The 21394-nt window shown below is 39.4% G+C and overlaps 1 protein-coding gene across 1 annotated transcript in view; it reads right to left on the bottom strand.

The window, feature by feature from the left end:
- Positions 1 to 21394, bottom strand: part of BMP2K (BMP2 inducible kinase) — a 108875-nt gene that overhangs the window by 5352 nt on the left and 82129 nt on the right. The window contains exon 15 of the mRNA XM_084626903.1: positions 15843 to 15956. Coding sequence (XP_084483029.1) covers positions 15843 to 15956 — 114 coding nt within the window. The remainder of the gene's footprint in view (positions 1 to 15842; positions 15957 to 21394) is intronic.

Below are 21394 nucleotides of genomic sequence, written 5' to 3'. Positions count from 1 at the left end.
ACAGCTCTTGGTATCAATCTTCAAAAGATAATATAAACAAGTACGGCCAGCTGTTCATTGGTGTGCGCAATGCAGCCCCTACCCTGAAAATGATGGGAACTGCTGGGTGCTGAGTGCTTTGAAAATCTTTCCATTTCTTTAAGATGCCGAAGTGGGAGCCGGTGGGGTCCTGATCTTTTGAAAAACTAGTCTGAAAAATCTTATAGCTCAACTAATGGGGGGAAGAAAATCTACCAGCGTGAGCTAGTCACACTGGATCCAATTTGTGCAGTTTCTGTACACCATGTAACAAACTACCAATCACAAATCAGAGAGCAATACAGTTGTATGACAGCATTTGAATTTGAAGACGCTTCTTTATTTTTGGAAGACAAATGTGGACACCACCTTACTTGGCTGTGTGCACTGTACAGCTGAATAGGTACCGGTCTGGGTAGCAATATTGATTTTTTTATATTGACACACTACTGCAGCATCGTACATCAGCGGACAACTTAGCTCTGCTCTGACTGTGAAACCAAATTGCAAAAAAATACAGTGCAAAGAATGGAAAGTGTATCATAGAACAATATATAATGGCAGTAATAATCGTGCTGATTACTGTTGTTGCATGAGCTCTCAAAGGGTGAAATTCACTTTTTCCTGCACATAGTCCGAGTAAGAAGGCTGTGTGTGAAGAAATACACAGGTGAAGAGGAGGTGGGGGAATTCAGCACACCAGCAAGCCACATGGCTGCAATACGGTCCCAGAAGTATTTTTTATACAGCACCACGGGCAGGGTGAACTATTGGTGAATGTGCCAACCTGGCGGTGTCTCTGGATCAGCATATGTATAAGCGTATGCAAATTCCCTATGAAAAAGCCAGCAAAAACAGATGTTTGAGCAGTACCACTTATATCTATAAAAGGACGTAGCTGTTATGAAACACCGGTCTGTTGCTTTATTTTAAAAGGTCACGTCTCTTCCCTCCTCCCTAGGAGCACATTTTAAAAGCTATGTTCTAATTTCTCACCTACAACAATACTTTGGCCCTTGTTCAGCAAAGCACTTAAGTCCCTAATTAATGTTAAGCACATGCTTAAGTGCCTTGCTGAATCAGGGGCTTACACTGCCTACAGGCTGTTCATTTTCTTGGTAAAACACTGATGCACTAGAAAGACTAAAACTACAAATACAAAATCAAGTCTTCTGAAATAGCATAAAGGGGATACGTTAAAGGATCTTTCTTCAGTCTCTATGGAACAGAGATGATGGGTCCTGTTTCAGTGGTGCAGGACTGTAGGTTTGCAGATACAGATCAGAGAATATTCTCCCCACTCCAGAATAAGGTTGTACTTGAGGTAGTAGAGTCTCAAGTCTAATTACTTGGAATACTTTTGTTAATTATGAGGCCAACATAGTGTCTATAGAGCTTGTAAACAAAAGGGGGGGCAGGGAAAATAGAAAAGGCAGCTCATCTTTATTTGGGTTCCATCTGAATAGCACAAAATGACCTCTTTCATTAAATGATTTTTTCTACACTGCAACCCCTGTTTTATGGGTGAGGCAGAGCTGCGTAGTGGATGAAGCACCAGACTGTGATATAACAGAGCTGGGTTCTATTCCTGGTTCTGTCACTGGCCTACTGGGTGGCCTTGGGAAAGTCACTTTACCTCTCTGCCTCAGTTTCACCATCTGTAAAATGGGAATGATATTGATCGGGTGGTCAGTATTTTGTAAAGCCCTTTGAAATCTATGGATGAAATGTGCTATACAAGAGCTAGATATTCAAACTCAAGTTATCTGTTATTAATCTGATGTGCTACTGAGTGTAGTTAACCATGCAGAGCTCTTAATCACCTGCAGGGGTCGAGCAGAGCCCTACTGCTGCAGGGGGTTAGATTTGCTCCAGCAGAACTTCAGAGCTCCCCTGTTGCAGAAATTACGAGTGCCATTGGAGTTTAGCTTCAGCCTTGTGGAGCTTCAGCACCCTTTTCTCCTGACTCAGCCAGCCTATAACTGAGGGAACACGGGTCACCTGAAGCCCTGATTTTACATAGGTATCACGTGTCCCTTGAGACCTTTGTAAAATTCAGAGTTCACTTATACTAATATTTTAATATCTTACAGGTGTCTTAGACGGCACCTTTCATCTTAAAGGACATCAGAAAAGTTTACTCACACACACAGTATGGAGAATATTTATACCTTTGTAGATACATTTCATTTCACCCACAGAAGATTGCTTCATGAATACGGGTCTCATGTTTACAGTATCACACCAAAGTAAATCAATTTATTTACTGAAAATGCTATACTTCCTGACTTCTCAGATCTTCACTCTTACTGAAGCACACCATTGATTGTCTTTAAAGAGTCCCACTTTTTAACTACAAAAAAGGACTGAATCTCTCCTAGCAGCAGCTGTTTTACTACTGGGTTTTGCTGTCCTAAAGGGGAAAATAGAAAGCAAAGCTCTTGTACTGGCCTTTACTTTTGACTTTATTAATTACTTACAGCAGTGCCTAGTATGAGTCAGGTGCTTTCCAAATACTGAAACAGGATAGCCCCTGATCTAAGACCTCAAATCTAAGGACAGACAAGCAAATTGAGACTGAGGAAAGGGAACAACAGGCAGTTTATATACAAGTTAACTAGAGCAGTGCTTCTCAACCAGGGGCCTGGGGCCCGGGAGCTGATTTTAGGGGGTCCACCAAGCAGGACTGGCCTTAGACTCGCTGGCGCCCAGGTCAGAAAGACAAAGCCCCATCGCATGGGGCTGAAGCCGAAGCCTGAGCAACTTAGCTTTGCACATCCCCCCGCGGCGAGGGGCCCAGGGCAACTGCCCCAGGGCAACTGCCCTGATTGCTACTCCCTAATGCTGGCCCTGGCTTTTGTGTGCATAACAACAGTTATTGTGGCACAGGTGGGCTGTGGAGTTTTATAGCCTGTTGGGGGAGGTGGTTAGAAAGAAAAAGGTTGAGACCCCCTGAACTAGAATCATTATACGCAGCATCACACAAATGTGTCTTTCAGAGGGACTTAAATGTGGATGGGGTCAAGTCTTTGCAGATGAGTTCAGAGAGCTCCTATGTAGCATAGAGGTCACATGGAAGACCGCACAGAGAGGTTTGTGCAAAAAGCTAACAAATGAGTGGACAAAGGTAAGAGCATGGGTGGAGTAGAAGGGATGAGGGGCAATGAAAAGCTTGACAAGGAAAGATTAGTAGGGAGGACCAGAATTACAGCGAGCTTTGAAGGTAGTTGATGAGAAGCTTAAGTTGGATGCAATAGTGGGTAGGCAGCCAATGGAAGGATTTGGAAAGAGGGGGATGGTTACATTGATTAAACTGACGGGCAAGGAGGAAGGGATGAGTGTCTCTTCTAACGTGAGCAATAAAGGGAAGTAGGCCACTACTGTATTCCACTCCAGATAGTAAAAAAAAGCAACTGCTAACACCTACCCACAGAGCACCGCTACACTGAAGTGCTTCATAATCAGTAGGAAGGGAGAGGGATGGGTGGCATGGAAGCAAAATTACTCGTCGGCAGAAGAGTTTAAAATACGGAAGGGCCAATTACCTCTTTTCTCTCACCTACACTCCCCCCACATGTAACTCCATTCTTACAGCATTTAACACATTTTAAAATTTAATATAAAAGACTTTAAAAGGCATGTTTATTTTTAAATTGAAATATATTTTGAATGTATAAAAAGACTTCTTACAACTGACATACAGTCACCTATTTCAAAGATGGGACAAATTTGTAATCCCCAGCCCTAGGCACTGTTTTTACAAATACAATTCTAGCATAGTAGGGGGAAAACAGCCTAAAGGCAAAAGATCTGATGCAGCTCTTCAGTTTTGGGAGTGTCAAGGGCACGATTTTGGATCTGAGTTTAACAGTGTTGAGATGAGCATGGTCAGCAGTAGGCACTAGCCAGTAGCAAGGGCTGTATAGTTATATGTCTGCTCCCAGAAGCAGCAATGTGTACTCTACCATATATCCCCTTGCTCCTCCTTCAAAGACACACAGGACAAAATCTCTACTTCTTGTCACTGCATCTGACAAGAAAACATTTAGTTGTGTGTTCCAAAGGCTGTTCATAAAATGAATGAGAGGTATACAAAATACTGAAGAGAATAAACACTTTTGTCAGTAGAAATCTGTAGTTTTGTGGATGAGGGAAACCAGCTACACATTTAAACACTTCTTTCCAATTCCAACAAAATTGGCCCAACCACATTACATCTATGCTCCATGGACTGCTTCCCAGTTCAGTTTTTAATTGATAAGGCCATATGTGGTTTGGGTCCTGTAAAACTTGAACAGCATCCCCTTCCTATGCCTCGTCATCTCAGTTGAAGCTCTTTTGCTGACCGTGCGATGGTGTTTTCGTGTAGGGAGTTGAGGCTGGTTAATTTCAGGAGAGTCCCCTAGCATGGAAGCCACTTCTTCTGGGTGTATCACAAGAGATCACTTTTATCGACCTTCAGAGCATGGAACAAAACATATTTTTGATCAAGCATTTGCTCGACTAACTGATAATTACTAGTTGATTTATGGTCAATTGAAATGGGTTGTGCTGGGGGGAGCTATTTGTACTGTCCACTGGGGGCAGTTTGAAACCGTAAGATTCAGTAATATACCCATATGCAACAGTCATGAATGCATAAAAATAAATGAATAAATCATTACATCACGGTCAACACCCAACTTAAGTTATAGGTAGAACAGCTATGTACTGTTAAAGCAACTAACAACCTCTGTAGTATGCCACTTGACCTGGAAAGTCCTCAGCTAAGCAAAATTTACATATACTTTAATGACAGTTGTGCTTGAGTAAGGACTAAAGGATTGGGCCCTCTCTTCATAAAAAAAATCAGCACTCCTGGAATATAAGCAACTGAAGATTGTTCACAGTATAGGGCAAGTTTGCATGGTTTTTTTGTTCTTTTCTTAAAGGATGAATTGGTTAGTCTGAGTAAAAAGTTTGTCATTCTACTCATTGGTTTCTAACTGGTAAAGCTTCTGCTGTTGGCTTATGATTTATTCCTTTGCCACTCAAGGAGTATGCAACTTTATCACTCCAAGCAAGGTCAATATTATCTTTTGATGGTTAATGGTCTATTTCTGGCAGGAAGTAGAAGCTTACTGGACTATCTTGTTGTATTCTATGAAAAAAAGTATAACAATAGTTTTTGGTAACCATTTTTTCACCTCTAAAACATGCCCAGAGTCATAATAAAGAATTTAGAAGTAATGTATGTTTTTTATATGGATTTAAGAACAAAATGACCAGAAACATCAGGTGATTATAGCTTTGGACTGTTTGTTTGCTTCTGGTGTTAAATTGCGTCTTATCTGTTCTTAGTTTAAATAGTACACATTTGGTTTACTGTTAAATTAAAATCTGGATTATTTGACTGGATACTTTAGATTTCCCAAAGGTATAGCCTTCATGTTGGACTTGATAACCCCATGTCTTCCAAATCCTGACATTTCCAATATTTGTTGAGACTCTGTAATTGTTAACATGAATGTGATTAGTTTGCAAAATGAAAATAACCTAAATCTATCTGATTTAGGGTAGACATTAGCAACATTAGGTTCAAGAAAGACAAACTTGTTTTTAAAATATTAGTACCAATGTAAGTGTATATTCTGCTTTTTTGTATATACCTACACAACTATTTCTGTATGAAGAGAGTTGAACACCTGTAACCGGTAAATGGTTCCATTTCTGTCTGATGAACTGAAAATTTGGTACACTGAAAATATCTAAATATCACATATTAGTCTTTAGTCTCATATTCATGCTCTCAACCTGATGATACTAGGAGACGAACCATCCCCAAACTGCATTAGCAAGACAAAGAGAAACTGTGAGGGCTGTGTTTGACCCCCTGGAGCATACACAGTGACTCCTCACTTGAAGTCATCCTACGTTGCTGATCAATTAGAGAACATGCTCGTTCAAAGTTGCGTAATGTTGCCTTATAACATTGTTTGGCAGCCGCCTGTTTGTCCATGGTTTGCAGAAAGAGAAGCCCGTAGGAGCTAGCTGGTCGGGGCTTGGAACCAGGGTAGACCGACAGCCCCCTATTTATTCCCACTCCCCTAAGTTCCCTGTGCGGTAGCCACCGAACAGGCTATCAATTGCGGGGCAGTTCAGCTGTCCCTCCCCCCACTGCCATGTGCTGCTCCTGCCCTCTGCCTTGGAGCTGCTCCCGGGAGCCTGCTGCTTGCTGTGCAGAGGGGAGGAGAGGGAGAAGAGAGGTGCTAATGTCAGGGTGTCCCCCTCACTCCTTTACCCCATCTCCACAGAGCAGGACAGAGGGAGCTTGCTGGCAGCAGCGGCTGTCTCAACTTGCTGACCTAATTTCCCCCCCCCCCCATATTAATTCTTATGGGGAAACTGGATTTGCTTAACATTGTTTCATTTAACGTAGCATTTTTCAGGAACAGAACTACAACGTTAAGTGAGGAGTTACTGTACTGCGGCAAGATTTAACCCATATAATGGTGCGTGTTTACTTTTTAAATGGGAAACGTTGCCATGACAGAACACATGTAATAAAAGACTTGGGGCTTGAGCCTGTGCACATTATAATCAGTGTCCTGAATCTGCGCTATACAGTTTAAGCGTCCTAGCACACTAAGTCAACTTCACTTTTGTTGACCTACATGAACATCCGAAAGCCTAGTTTTCCAATATATGGATAACAACTCCTGTAGAGGAAGGGGCTTGAGAATGGAGGAACGGGAGAAGAAATCAGTTGGGAAATAATTTTTTAATTTGAGCTTGCTTGCTATGTCTACTGCAAAGAGGTCTTATTTTAATTATACATTAAGTGGTTAGGTGGGTTTTTTGTTTGTTTGTTTACTGGGATGAACATTTGCTGTTTTTGGGTCTGATCACCCGAGCACCTCTTACTATCACCATAGCCTTTATCAATGTTTTTCTTTCAGCCATAATAAAGCCAAGAGAGCTTTGAGAGATTTGGGAACAGCTTAATAGCTGACATAAAATAATATTTAGTTTTCATATTTAGAGCACTCTGCAAACAGTCAGTATATGACTAACTGTTCCATTGCCAATCAGCTTTGGTGCCTCCATTCCTTGTAATGGCATAGGAACAGGCAGTCCTATTGAGGCTGATGGGACTAGTCACATGAGTAGCAGTACTCACAGGCATGTTTCCACGATCAGGTCAATAAAGGGGTTGTGTTTGTCTGGGATTGTTCAATGGAGTCCTTACACATTGTTAGCATCCATATGTCACTAATCGTAATACTGAAGAAATAGATCTAAAGATCTGCACAGAGATGCAATAAGGATAGGGGCAGAGCATGGAACAGGAAGAATAAATTGCTAGGACTAGTATTATCTGAGTGCTTTCTTATTTATTCTAAGTGTCTGATGAATTAGGATTGAAGTCTTTCACTGTTCCCACCTATCAATCGATTGAACAGAGATCATATACATATGACAGGCTATTTCAGAATAAAGATTAAGCCAGGGATCTCAAACTCAAATCACCACGAGGGCCACGTGAGGACTAGTACATTGACCTGAGGGCCGCATCACTGACACCCCTCCCCCCCGCTGCTCCGCCCCCGCCCCCACCCCTTCCATGAGGCTTCGCCCCTGCCTCGCCTCTTCCCACCCCTTCTCTGCCCCCATTCCAACCTCTTCCCCAAAGTCCCCACCCCAACTCCGCCCCCCTCCCTGCCCCTATTCCAACCCCTTCCCCAAATCCCCACTCCTCCTCTGAGTGCACAGGTCCCTGCTCCTCCCCCCCCTCCTGGAAAGCGCTAAGCTGTTTGGCAGCGGGAAGCACCTGGAGGTAGGCAGAGGAGCGGGGACACAGCATGCTGGGGGGGAGGGGAGCTTGGCGGACGCAGGAAATAACTTGGGAGCGGGGGCGCGGGGAGCTTGGCAGGCTGCAGCAAATAACTCCATGGGCTGTGTGTTTGAGACTCCTGGATTATGCTATATCAGCACTGAAGTAGGTAGATTACACAAAAATAATAATGACCTATACATTTCTAAGAGTCCATAGTTTTTCATTGTGTCCCTTACTTGTATATAGTAGAAAGTATAGCAGTTTTAACCAACTGGACCATCCCCTATCCAAGGTTTTCGAGAACATGAACCGAACTTTAAAGTCCTAAATCCATATGCAGGTACCTAAACAAGTGGCTTGGTTCTTGAAAGTGCTGAGCACTGACGAGCTCCCACGACTTCCGTGGGAGCTACTGAGCACGCAGAATTGTTGAAAATTAGGCCACTTAAATGTCTAAACAAACTTACTCTCGATACCCATTTTTGTACATTGTTTCAAAGTACAGAACAGAGTAACTGCACTCCCCAGAGCATATCATGCACAGAAATAACATCCTTTAAACTTGAACTTCCTACTACTTTGGCTCGTGACTGCAACGCAGTTACAAAAGCATCATATCTGTTGCTATGGGGTTGAAAAAAAGAGCAGCACAGTTTCTGAACAAGTGGTATCCACACTACTTATAACTCACCCAGTAGAAAAATAATTCAAAATATATTATTTCTGTGGTTACCGGCTTACTTTGAAGACAGTTGCAGGATTTTCATTTTCTGATGACTGCCAAGTCATTTTCTAGTTTGATGGTTCCTACCCTACATACTATACAGGAGTGCCCACTTAAACTCTGAAACCACAACCGTGTAAGTGTGGGGATTAGAATCAAAGCTCTGTCTCCTGAGCTCGTACTACAGCTCAAAGAGCTTTCACACAGAAGTGCACTTGAAAGACCCTTGTTCATCCCTTGTTCCCCTTTCCACCTCTCATATAAAAAGATTTTAACGAAGCAGCCGCCATGCCGACTCATTCTTAGTTCTCTCTCTGCCATGGTTTAATGTGAACCGCTGCAGGTTAAAATCGGTGACCAAAACACCCCTAAATATAGGGGACAACCCAAGAATAGAGAACAAGAAACTATGTGGGGGATTTGTTTCTTTAAACTTGCAAGATCTTTTCTAACCACAGCTCTGTGTCAGCGTTCTGTTACCATTTATTGACAGTAACTAACAGTGAGATCAAGTTTGGGTGTCTTGGATGTAAATCTGAAGCTTACAAGACATAGCTTGCAAAGAAGTGTGGGTGAGAGATACGTTCTGTTAATTCTCATCCCTAACAAAACCACCCTCAATATTACCCACTCCATCTGGAATTTTAGAATAATCAGATTTACAAAATATTTTCCCCCAGGACAGTTAATTATTTCATAGCTTTAGGATTGGGTTGTCCTTGCTCCTTATCAAGATGTGACTATTATCAATTAAAAAATTATCTCTGGTTACTATTAGACTTAGAATAACTTCAAACTTTCATTTAAGTAACACTTCTGTCCTAAACTGCTTACTTCTCATACTTTGTTTACAAGCCACAGAAGTAGGTTTTCCTTGTTTGTATACACAGGTGATTTTTGTTTAGATCTAGAAATAAGTTGCCTCCCTGCACCCTCCCCAGGGTACTTGTAAGTGCATACAACCAATGCCAGTTTATGGGGGTTAATTTGGAATATTTGTTTAATGACTCAGCAATAAGAGGCCAAAAGTCATTCCACTTCTATTAATAGCAAATCTCGATTTCTTTTTTGTTATCTGCAGGTAAAACTGTGAAAAATTATTTCCTAGAGGAAGAAGAACAGTGTTTTATTCAAAACTTGAGATTAATTTCCTGACATAGTCCCTACTGAAACTGTCAAATACTTATTAGAATCATACAAAAGCAAACCCAGGAACCCTCTTTCTCCCCCCCTAATTTCATTGACGAGATTCACATTTTGCTTCATATGATTTTCCTCAGCTTTGCTGAAGAAAATCTGATATATTATGGATGTATTAAACTTCTGCAACTTCTAAATCATATGCTGAGAAAATATAGTTATAGAGATAGTAAGCCTGGTTTTCCTCTCACTTACACTGGTTTTACAATGGGGTCTCCATTGACTTCAGTGGAATTACTCCAGATTTAAACCAGTTTAAGAAAGGGGAGAATCAGGCCCTTTTGGGGGTAAACGGAAGAGAAAGCCCATCAGAAGGTTACATCAGTTTCTGCAGAAATAAGAGTTTTCTTTACTTTTTATATACACCAAAAATACACAATGAAACATGTCCAAGAGAAAATCCTTTTTAAGCAACCATTGATTTTGAGATCAAGAGAAAATCCTTTTTAAGCAATCACTGATTTTGAGATCACCTCAAGGAATTCCCTTACATACTGAATACATTCTTGATCACTTTGAAACGTATTATTTGGACCCAGAGGACCAATAAAAATGAATTGTCCAAGGCAGTCTTTCAAACAACGTACGTTACTTCTGAACAGGAAAAGCCAAAACTCCTACGGTTCTCTCCTCGCCTCCTCACCCAAAATTCCCCCGGGGTTCTCTCCTCTGTTTCTCTTCACCCTCCACCCATGTCCCCAACAATATGCAGGAACATTGCTGATTTCTTCATGTGGAGAGAAGAACTGAATTACGAGATTTTTGTTATGAAACCAAAAAAACCCTGAATAAAAACAAAAACATTTAAAAAGATGGGCTAGGCATAATGGATAAGCTAATTAAAATCTTCAGTAAGTGGGAGCAAAAGTTGTAAGAAAAACTTGCTATTGATAACCCCTCTATGATTAGAATTCAAAGGGGCCTCAAAACAGGAAAACAGTGAATGTCAGATGTTCCTGACTGCAGATGTTTCTCCCTCTTCTCCGTTCTGTGATGAATGCATGGCTAATGTATATTATATAGTTGGGACATCACTGGTCATATGTCCTTGCATTTTAGAAAAGAGCGAGGATCTTACCCTACTTATTTGTTTACAGTACAAAGTCACAGCACAAAAAAAGTATGATTAACAGTCTTTGCTGAAAAAAAGCTCAAGTCCAGAATATACTAGGCGTATATTACAGTGCTATACTTCGCTGGATTCATCATTGCTTGAAGAAGCTTCCACTACGTACCTGCACACATTATGATTATGCACAGCTCAAACATGCTTTTAGGGAATGAGCATACTCCCACTTGAAATCAACAACATTCTTGGTGACTTTGGTCAGCGTCACAGTTGGTTAAATTAATGAGCACTACATTCAACCTTAAACAAGTAAAAATAAATATCCAAATACAAAGCCCCGGTACTGTTAAGAATTCACATAAGTTTAAACATTATAGAAATTTTCCTCCATCAATAACGGTAAAACTATTTTCAACCCCAAAAGTAGAAGCTGTCAAACTATACTTCATTTACCAAAATTTGTAAATGTATCAGAATAAATGCCCAAAGGGGAAAAAAAGAGTTTTGTTAATTTAATGCCGTTTTAATGTTGTCAGAATGCACTTTAAAATAAACATAGCAGAAGATTTCATTTTTTTTTTAAGTAATCTTCTCAAACTGTAAACTACTGCAATGAAATTTTCAAATATATATTTATAAAAGCTGGAGAAATATTCAGTAACATCTGTTTGCAATGTACTGCTCAGATTGCTACACTTCTAATCAGCTTTGCATCTTGTAGGAGACAATTGTTCTTCACTCAAACGCAAGATAGGTGGAACATCTTTAATCATATAAGAAGATCCTAATAATCTTCAAGGAAATTTTCTGTTCTGATGTTCTTTTTCTAGACATCCGATTATAAGAGGATGAATGGCTTGTAACAACTGCAATAATTACATTCCTGCTGCTGGTTCATCATTTTGGGGGTTGGGGGAGGGGGGCGGAAGAGTGGGGCATAAGGGCCTTACGCTTTCTTTGAATTGGTAACATACTGCCGCCATCATTTCACAGCAATTTGCCACATGTCAGGCCCCAGGATTACTGGGACATTTCAACTAAATCTGCACTATTTCTTTGACGACAGGCAGAGCAGCAGCTGCTGAATATTGTAATAGATGTATGCTGCTTGCTGCTCTTGTTTTCAAGACAAGAACTGGAAATTAAAACATGTATTTCTTAGAATGTGTTTTTTCCCCTTCAAAACACATCTGTGAATAACTTTACACTTGTTAGGACGTCTTTGATGGTTTTTAGTGGGACCCCTCTTGTATCATGAAACATGAGTGGACTTACATAATGCATGATCCTGATGTACTGATCTATTTTAATTTTAGGAGTAGAAAACCTACTTCATTATTTACTATTAAAGGGTGCCTAGTTATGCAGCCTCCAAAGGATCTCTGTTCATCCCCGAAAAGGAAAGGACTGAAAATGACCACACAACAAAATGAGTGACAGGAGTATACTTGAGTCATTTCAAGAGCAAAGCAATCAGTATTGTCCTGGACCATCAACTTGTCACAGATCATGAATTCCCACTGTAGTAGGAAACTGACAGCCATAGTTTAATAAAGACAGACTACTGCAATATAAGCTATGCTATTTTTTTGGTCAAAGTCCACAATATTAAGTGCGAGGTTTTAAAAAAAAAAGTTTCCCCCCCAAAGTGAATTACTCCATGAACTCACTGATATTCTTACTGTGAAGTGGACCACTGCTTAGTAGATGATCATTTAGCCAGAGATACTGGCATGAATTAGCTGCATCATCTTCCAGGCAACTCAAAAATACCAAAATAAGTATGTTTTGCATGCAGCTGGAGAACTGTGCAGTCTTATTTGATATTTATATAGGGAATCAGATGTTTTATGCAAATTTGCCTCATTGATTCAACTATATTCCATATTTCTTCTGCCTAAATGTAAGTGAATTGTGCCTCACATTTACAAATCAAAATCTATAGTAATCTGTGTGTTATAGTAAAAATATGATGGGGAGAAACTTATCACATGAGTTGCCATGGTCTAAAATCATGCCTACAGATTTAAAATCATGCATCATTCATTATTCTTGATTACCACCGTCTGATGACTGGGACACTACCACTATAGTTTACCTGTTCAAAATTAAATTTTCAGGGAAAGCTAGATGATATTTCTGGTAAAAATATAAATTAGTTTCATTAGAGATGCTTTGCAGTAGTAAAGAAATGAAAACTCTACTTTTTAAAAAAAATTTTTACCAAAAGCTACAAAATACAACTCGATTCAGAGAATAATTCCAGCCCTTGGGAGCCTGAAAAAAACAATATATATTTTAAAGTCTTCAAATTCTTGGGAATTGTATGGATCCCATTTAGTTATTCTTAAAAGACTGAGACCAAAATGTCCTATGCAAGGAGTAGAGTACAAGGCCATTAACTATCTATCTATAACATTATCGTTGAGTACCATTCCAAATAGCAGAAATTTATTTATGGGAATGTTCATTTTTTTTTTTTTAAACTAAAACTCTACCAGAAGTTAACCTACAAAGGACCAATTCGTTTGTAGAATTCAGAACTCTTTCATATGTTGTACCAAATTGTGCCAGCCATCACAAGACATTATACACTGCTTTGAGATTTGACAGACTGTGGTATAGTAGATATGCTAGCAAGTATTTAGGGAAAAAATAACTGTCACCTTGTAACGAAAGGACGTATTTTCAGGCTTCTGTATTTGCTAAATAGCACTGATCTTGCTGTATCATGTCCAATATCTCAACAAGTGGTCCTTGTTGAAGAAATCAACCTAATAAAGCCATTTTTGAAAGCTGTGTTTATAGTACCCACAAGAGGTTTAGTGGGGAGGGTCCCCCCAGGATAACATAACACCACTAAAACTATTTAAAAAGCTAAATTTTATTTTAAGGGACGAAGCTGAAGCTATGGACACAGAGAGGTTCCGACCCGCACCAAGCAGCAGTGACAGGAACTGGAGAGGCGGTCAGTCTGCCCTGCCCTTTATCCCCTCAGTCAGAGGCCAAGGTGAGCCAGGGAGCACATGCGGATCAGTGGACACTACTTTCAAATTCTCTGGCTTCAGACGCATTGTGTGAGTGTGTAATCCGCAGTGGAATACAATAGGGGCCATCACTTGAAGAAGAACATTGACATTTGTTGCAGTTTTTTCAGTAAAAGACCTCAACATAGGCCATGCCTCCCAGACTGCTGTAGTGTAAGAATTTTTACAATCAACAGCTAGAGAAGATCTTTTATAAGTCTCCTCTTACTTTTCAGCCTCAACTGATCCAGGATTGTAAATATTTTATTTTTTGTAAGTTTTACAAATGGCAAAAGAGTCAATAGTGAGGGTATATAGTTTCTCACTCTACATCTCCCCAGCTCTTCCATTTCCTGGACTCAAGATTATCCTAAATATGTAAATGGAAAAAAGTGGGGGGGTTTCATTATATGATTTAGTAAATTCAATGTAATTATCTTAAGGTTATAGGCACAGCAGGCTGAGAAGCAGTAGCAGAGTAAAAACATCAAAAAGTTGTGTCAGAAGTTAAGGGACTATAAAAAGTTTCCAGACCTAAAAATATCTCAGTGCAGGATACCTTGGCTTGCTGAGTGCGTATCAAGATCAGGAAAGTAAAACAGTGACACTAAGTTGGATGGCCATCACTCAAAGGGACCATTTCTTTCCTTATTTCACATTAATTCAGCCTTGCCTATAAGGCAAAGAAGAGTCTTTGCAGATTCTGCATAATGCAAATCCTGCGGAGTCTAGTTCTATGGAAAACACACAGTACTTAGGACAGGCTTAAGAGACCTGAGAAATGCTAGAACTCTTTAGAGCAGGGTGATTGAAGGTGGTAATTTAGTGCTTGCTGAGCAGATATAACAGACGAAAACTCAGAGAATGTAGTAATGTGAGCAGAATCAGTTTAAGCAGTTTAACCAGTTTTAACCAGTTTAAGGCAGCCTGACAAGGAAAAAGTTGACAGAGAATGAGAGCAGAACTAACAGCCTACCTCTTAATGAGTATCACAGTAGAGAACAGAATGCCAAATATTATTCTGTTCACACCTGGTAATGCATGGTCAGAAAGGGCCTAAGTGTTAGATCACATAAGGAGAGTCACAGAAATGCAAAGTGAAAGTAAAAAGGGAATGTGGCTGCAAAAAAAAAAAAAGAGTACACAAGACTGAAGACAAAGTGAAATCAGAGCATATTAGAGGAACCATTTCTGTGAATATGGACAGTCAGAAAAATCACATGAAGAGGGCATTTTTAACTCAACATACCCACAACTTTGAGCATCTTTGAGTTACACCTTATTTTACTCATTGCTGGCTTCACAGTAGTACAAAGTAACAAAAACTTTTTGTAATGTTACAGAGGAGTGCCCTAGATTCTATTTTACCTCATGCATTAAAATTGTCAATGAAGTTCTTGTTGCCGAATTTTTAATAACTGGCAAGTTAGTAAGCGATAGAGCACAACTTGTTTTTTAGATCCCAGAGTTCACAGTACAGTCAGAAAATTTGTCTCTATAAAGAAAGTTATACAGAGTCTCAGTGTCATAAGTGTGACTGTAACCAGACATAAAGCTAAGCTCTTTATCCCTCTGCTGTTGCACCTGCAGATTCTAATAAAATAGAGGAGCCAACAACAAAAATAAAAGACAGAAAGGCTGGTGGCTGAAAACAATAAAGGAAAATAGCAATACTTGTGTGTGACCTAAATGACTAATTTCCTTAACAGGAGACTTTTTTTTTTTTTTAAACTGACACAGGTTGTATTAAATTCAATATATCATGTATATGCAATTTTTGAAATGTAAATGTATCAATGCATTTGGGTGCTAGATTAGATTTAAACTCCAAGACACTCACGATAACGTTCGAAAAATTGTCCTCTATTCAATCTTCAACCACAAGGCTGATGATTCCAATTTGCACTGGTTTGGTCATATAACTGAACAAGCTTCCTTTGAGAGAGAGATATTTAAATAAGAGGTAGTGATGTTACATATGTAACTTGCCTGGGTGAGAAATGAAAGGTACAGAACCAAAGGGATCTTCAGAAGGATGGTTCTGTGGAGCAGAATGTAGCTCCACATTCTTATCTGAGGATGCTCTCCTCTCCACGAGCCTGTCTGTAAAAATAAATGAAACAGAACAAAAAATAAAATAAAATAAAAATGGCAGTTCTTATGCCAAATTAATGATACGTTTAATAGATTTGTGTTTGTTTCGGAAGGATAACATCCTCTCCTTGTACCCTGACAGCTATCCCATTTTTGAACGCCTTCATCTGCAAGAGTTCATTCTTGCTTTACTTCTCTGCTCCCACCCCGAAGTAAACTGTGGCAGATGATGAAAAAGTATTAAAACCAAAAACCAATAAAGTCAAGCAGCACTTGTAAGAGAAACTAATTTTCGTTCTGTTCCGTTTAGGTTCTAACATCACAAACACCATGGTATCCAAGGACCTAAGTCAGACACCTTGTGTTACATTTTAATTTTTTATGTCTAAAATCAGTTTAAAAAAAATTCACTAACTTCCCTAAAGGTAAAGATTTTCTGCTAGAACCACAATGAAGGACATAAATTTGTAATCCCGCCAGAATCCCTTTTAAATTATGGAATTGTACTAATGATTGCAATACCAGTTTTTGAGTTTCACCAAATCCAAACAAGTATAGTTATGTTTTATATGCTCTTTATTCTCTAGTGTTCTGGTCCATACAATGTGTTTTAGAAAGGGATACATACAGTAATCAACATTACAAGAATAATGCAACACAAAACTGTGAATGTAGTCTCCTCATTTATTGTAGCCTAGTGTTCCAAGGGTCATCAGTGATAAGACAAGAAGGTAACCCATAACTGTAATTCTGTCAGCAGATCTATCTTGGTGCACTATTGCTCAAGCGTCCTGGAACCATTTCAAAGCAGTTACCCAACAGTACACAAACTGATAGTCATAGTTGAACATTCTGTGAATATAAAAAGCCCACATCCTCAATTGCCCACGGTGCCTCTCCATCTGGCTAAACTCTAATTTTTGATTCAAAAGGAAGAAGGGATGGAGGGCAGGTGAGCAAGGATCTACAGAAACTATACATTCAGCTAAAGAAAGAAAAATTACCAGTAACCAGAGTTAATATAATTACCCTTGTGGTATTCCATCGTAGATTAACAAGTAGTTGCAATTCCCAGGTGGATGACTAATGAGTGTTTAATTGGACAGATATTGGATAAACGATTTGACAGAGTGAGCATATTGTCTAGCTCCAGCATTCTGAGAGAATATTACTGAGCCAGATACAGATACAAACTGAAAGCATTGTAAATCTGATGGAGGCAAGATAAAGAGGTGACCACAGCTCTTCTAAAATGGGTCATAAGCCCTTCTGGCAAATACACACAAGAGAGTTGCAGAACATGGTGGTTCAACTATGTTGATTACAGGTGTGTCACTTATAGCAGTACCCAAGTCTCAAGACTTCATATGGATCTCTGTGTAGGGGAAGATGATGGTGGCAACATCACTGTGTCAGACCTGAGCAGGTTCTTGAGTCATATGTGCACTCAACTTGCTCTCAGTTGCACCAGCTCATCTGTGCACTAGGTGCCAGTTTATGTGTGTGTGTTCATCTATCAGATTGTTGTATGAAAAGCCTGTCAATTTCTGCTCTGTTACAGCAAATCCTGAATGTCTGAGTCATGGAAGACTTCAAGTAGCTCCTGGTCAGTTTAAGTTTCAAAAATGGCATTCTGCAGAGGCCATAGTAATAAGCACGGTCATATTAAAGCATAGTATAGGACAGGTGTATGGGTAGGCTTTAAAAAACATTGTTTCCTCCCACCATCACACCCCTATGCATAGGGCCAGTCTGAGGAATTTGATTAGTTGTTCTTTTGCATATACTCTACTTATACGGCCTAACATTAACTGTTTAACTCTTACATTTTGCCTCCCTGCCCATGATGAGCAGACAACCTCCAATTTTTTCCATTTCTCCCACAGCCATCTTCACATTTGTTCCTACATGACCCTTTTACAGGTAACATCTTCTCTGATCTGGTCTGTATTGACCTTTCTTACTTCCAAGTGCCAATTAAATGAACTGACTATTCACGGAGAATCTGAGGACCAGCTGGAGATAGCTGATAGAGAAAAAAAAAAAGTATTATTTTCCTCCACCCTTTGTTTGCTGCTTGTTTTTTAAGTTGTGAGGTCATCAGGACAAGGACTGCCTCTTACTGCATATCTGGACAGAGCCTGCTGCATTGTGGCCACTACCGTAATACAAGTTTATGTAAAATGTGCATGTGGGAGGCTTTAGGTACCATCATCCCTAGTCTCCTGCTATAGGCGAAATGGAGACCAGCTGTTTTTCCCCTCTATTTTTCACAGAAAAGACCTCAGAATATGGATGGGAAGGAGGCAGATTGATGGGTAGAAGGTTTTCAGACAGCTAGATTCCAAATAAAGAGTTGGGATTCTTAGCTCTCTGGGAACATCAGCTGATTCAGAAGACGAAGCTAATGGGATCCAGGAAAAGTTTCACTGACTTGGCACTCCTTGCATTCCACACCCTGAGACTACCGCTATTGAATTGTTTTTGCTAAGGCTGGTTTTCAGTCTGTGTACCATTACAGTTATACTGCTGCTAGTAGCAAAAATGAGTAAGCCTTCCTTCTCAATTGAGCTAACCTTTAGTGTTAATGTCACAGTGACATGCTTCCCTTTGATTTGTAAATTTACTGGTAACAACAAGGAGCCCAAGGACGGAAGGGTGAGGAAGATGATTAAATCTTGCTGTGATTTAAGAGTTTGTCCAATTTCCTGATTAAGGCCAGGGCAGAAGCAGGCTGACTCCATGGTTTCTTGATGCTCAAAAGGACCCTCAACATGTGAAGCAAGCAAAGTTACTTTCATGTGATATCCTGGAACTGAGGGATAAAAAGCTTGCATGAGCTTTCCTTGAGTGTCAATGATTAAGGCAATTAAGACTGTTAGCACACTGATATGAAGACTTATTTGTCCTTCAGCATAGATGATTAGGCTTTAGAGGAAAATTATCAGTTTCTTTAATGCCAATTGATAATGCAATATATTCCACACAAGTGCCACAATCCAAACAAGACTTGCATCCTGTCATAAGATGCACACCTCTTTAATAACCAGCTCTCTCTAGTTTTTGCTTTGAACCAACAAGAAAGCATAAAACAGAATAAAATTGGAAAAATGACTATACAAAAAAATTTTCAAAAAATGGTTAATTTGCTTAAGACATGGACTGGATGGCTCCTCAACACAGCTGGAGTTAAACTATACTGAGCATCCCATGCCCATGGGTCTTCTATACATTTCTCTAGAATGCTGGCAACCATAGGCCCCATATGGGGGGATGGATAGCTCAGTGGTTTGAGCATTGGCCTGCTAAACCCAGGGTTGTGAGTTCAATCCTTGAGGGAGCCATTTAGGGATGTGGGGCAAAAATTGGGGATTGGTCCTGCTTTGAGCAGGGGGTTGGACTAGATCTCCTGAGGTCCCTTCCAACCCTGATATTCTATGATTCTACGATATGCACACTTGTTTGAAGTGATTTTGGATCTCAAAAATAATATGATGCAGAATGGATCTGAAGAGGAATTCTATTTAGGAGAATGGGCAGTTTTCAATCCCAAAACCATAGGTTCCAGTTTAAGAGTACTGGAGCTTAAAAAGCAATAACTCAGCAATAGTAAAATTTTCCAATTTGGGAAAGTATGTTTTATTTATTTATTTACACTAGGAACAAAATCTTCAGCAAAGACTTCAGGAGCCAAGATAACAGAAAATCATAGTGAGCAGAGATGACCGTTCAACTACTGTTACCCATATTCCAGTGAGTATTTTACTTTGGCTCCAAAGTGTAGTACCGCAGCTGAGTGTTTAGTCAGTAAAGAAACCATTTAGTCGTAATGCAATTTTATAATTTTCAGAAACCCATTACAATCACTCATGTTTGGCTTTTGCAGCTTCATTGGCATCTTTAAAACCATGACCACGGAAAAGGAAACCATGCAGAAAAAAAGCCAGTAGCTAATGGAATAGCTAATTTTGAAAAAAAAAAAAAAATGTTTTTACACAAAAGAGTTCTCACTTAGCTTCATCTACTGGTTAATTGTCAAGTGACTTTGTCTCTGTGAAAGTAAGATCTTTTCCACAGCATAATATTCTTTTATATATGATATAAAATATTCAGTTTATTCATTTCTCCTGCAGTGAACATGGAGAACAAAAAGCTTAACCATCATAGCATCAAGAACTTTAGTTCTCTGTGCATACTCTACTATGTACGCAGATAATAGTTTAACCAGTTTATATGAGAGATTGTATAGTAGAACGTGCCCACATTAAGATGAAGATGCTGATAGCTGCAGATAAATCATATACCCTAAAAACGTTGACTTTTGAGACCCAAAAGGGAGAACCTAGGAAACTTGTTTAATGAATGGTGAACAAAACTTTACATATTTTTAATGTATATGTAAACTGTGACATGACATAACAAATTAGGCTTTTAGAAAATAAAAACAAGGATCAACATTTTGTGATATGCCAGCCCAGTGAAACTGAAAGCAAACGGAAAAGTTTATTTCAAAAGACTATATGACAGCTTATAACGTGTCAATTATCGGACTAAGTAGTACAGCAATGAAAATTTTCTTCTCTGGGTTTTCATTCTTCCGTCCTTATTCCCTCAGATCAAAAAAAGCAAAAATAAACCTAGAAAATTTACACATTCTGTGATAAACAGTGGCTGTCTCTTGTAAAAACTGAGGTCTTCTCCTGTTGAAAGGAATCTGGTGATTTTATGAAAAGAGAAGTGATATATATTTAAACACATCTGCACGATGTCAAAAACATTTTAGCAAGTATAATCTTGTTAATGTACAATGAAATAACTAAAACCAGAATTATGTAAATTATCTCTGTAGAGGAGTATGCCTGTACATTTACCACTTTTGCCATTTTAACTGTATAGAGGTAAACATTTGTGCTCTGATTTTAAAAGATTACTATAGATATTACAGAACATACATTTAGAACAAGACTGCTAACTGTCTCAACATCAAAATCCATAGGCTAAAACGTAATGGAAGTATTTTATCTACTTTGTCTACTATTGCCTTAATATCAGGGATCTCTTTTGTGACAGGACGTCAATAACTGCAATGAGAAATTCATTAAGAAAATCCTCATTGTCGGAGTGAAGATTGTGGAAATCTGTGATGTGTAGTACGGCTTGCCACTGAGGCTTTTAAACTGGACTCAAGCCAAAGGTGAGGAATAAAAACTATTGCACCTCCTGCAGTATACTAAACCAGCCTGCCACCTAGTGTATTATTTGTCAAACCACAGCAAGTTATGTCTCAACATTTTCCTAGGCAGCGCAGTCTTGTGGTTATATAAAAAAAAAAAAAAAAAAAAAGTCAGGAAACCTGAGTTTCTAGTCTTGGTTCTAACAACTCATTGAAGGACCTAGGGCACATCACTTAACCCTATCCATAAATGGAGTTATTCCCTAGTTCAGAA

This window comes from Lepidochelys olivacea (assembly GCF_965140295.1).
Source record: "Lepidochelys olivacea isolate rLepOli2 genome assembly, chromosome: 4".
In the NCBI taxonomy this organism is placed as follows: Eukaryota; Metazoa; Chordata; order Testudines; family Cheloniidae; genus Lepidochelys; species Lepidochelys olivacea.
The sequence above is the reverse complement of the archived record's forward strand: the minus strand, read 5'-3'. Positions and strand labels throughout refer to the sequence as shown.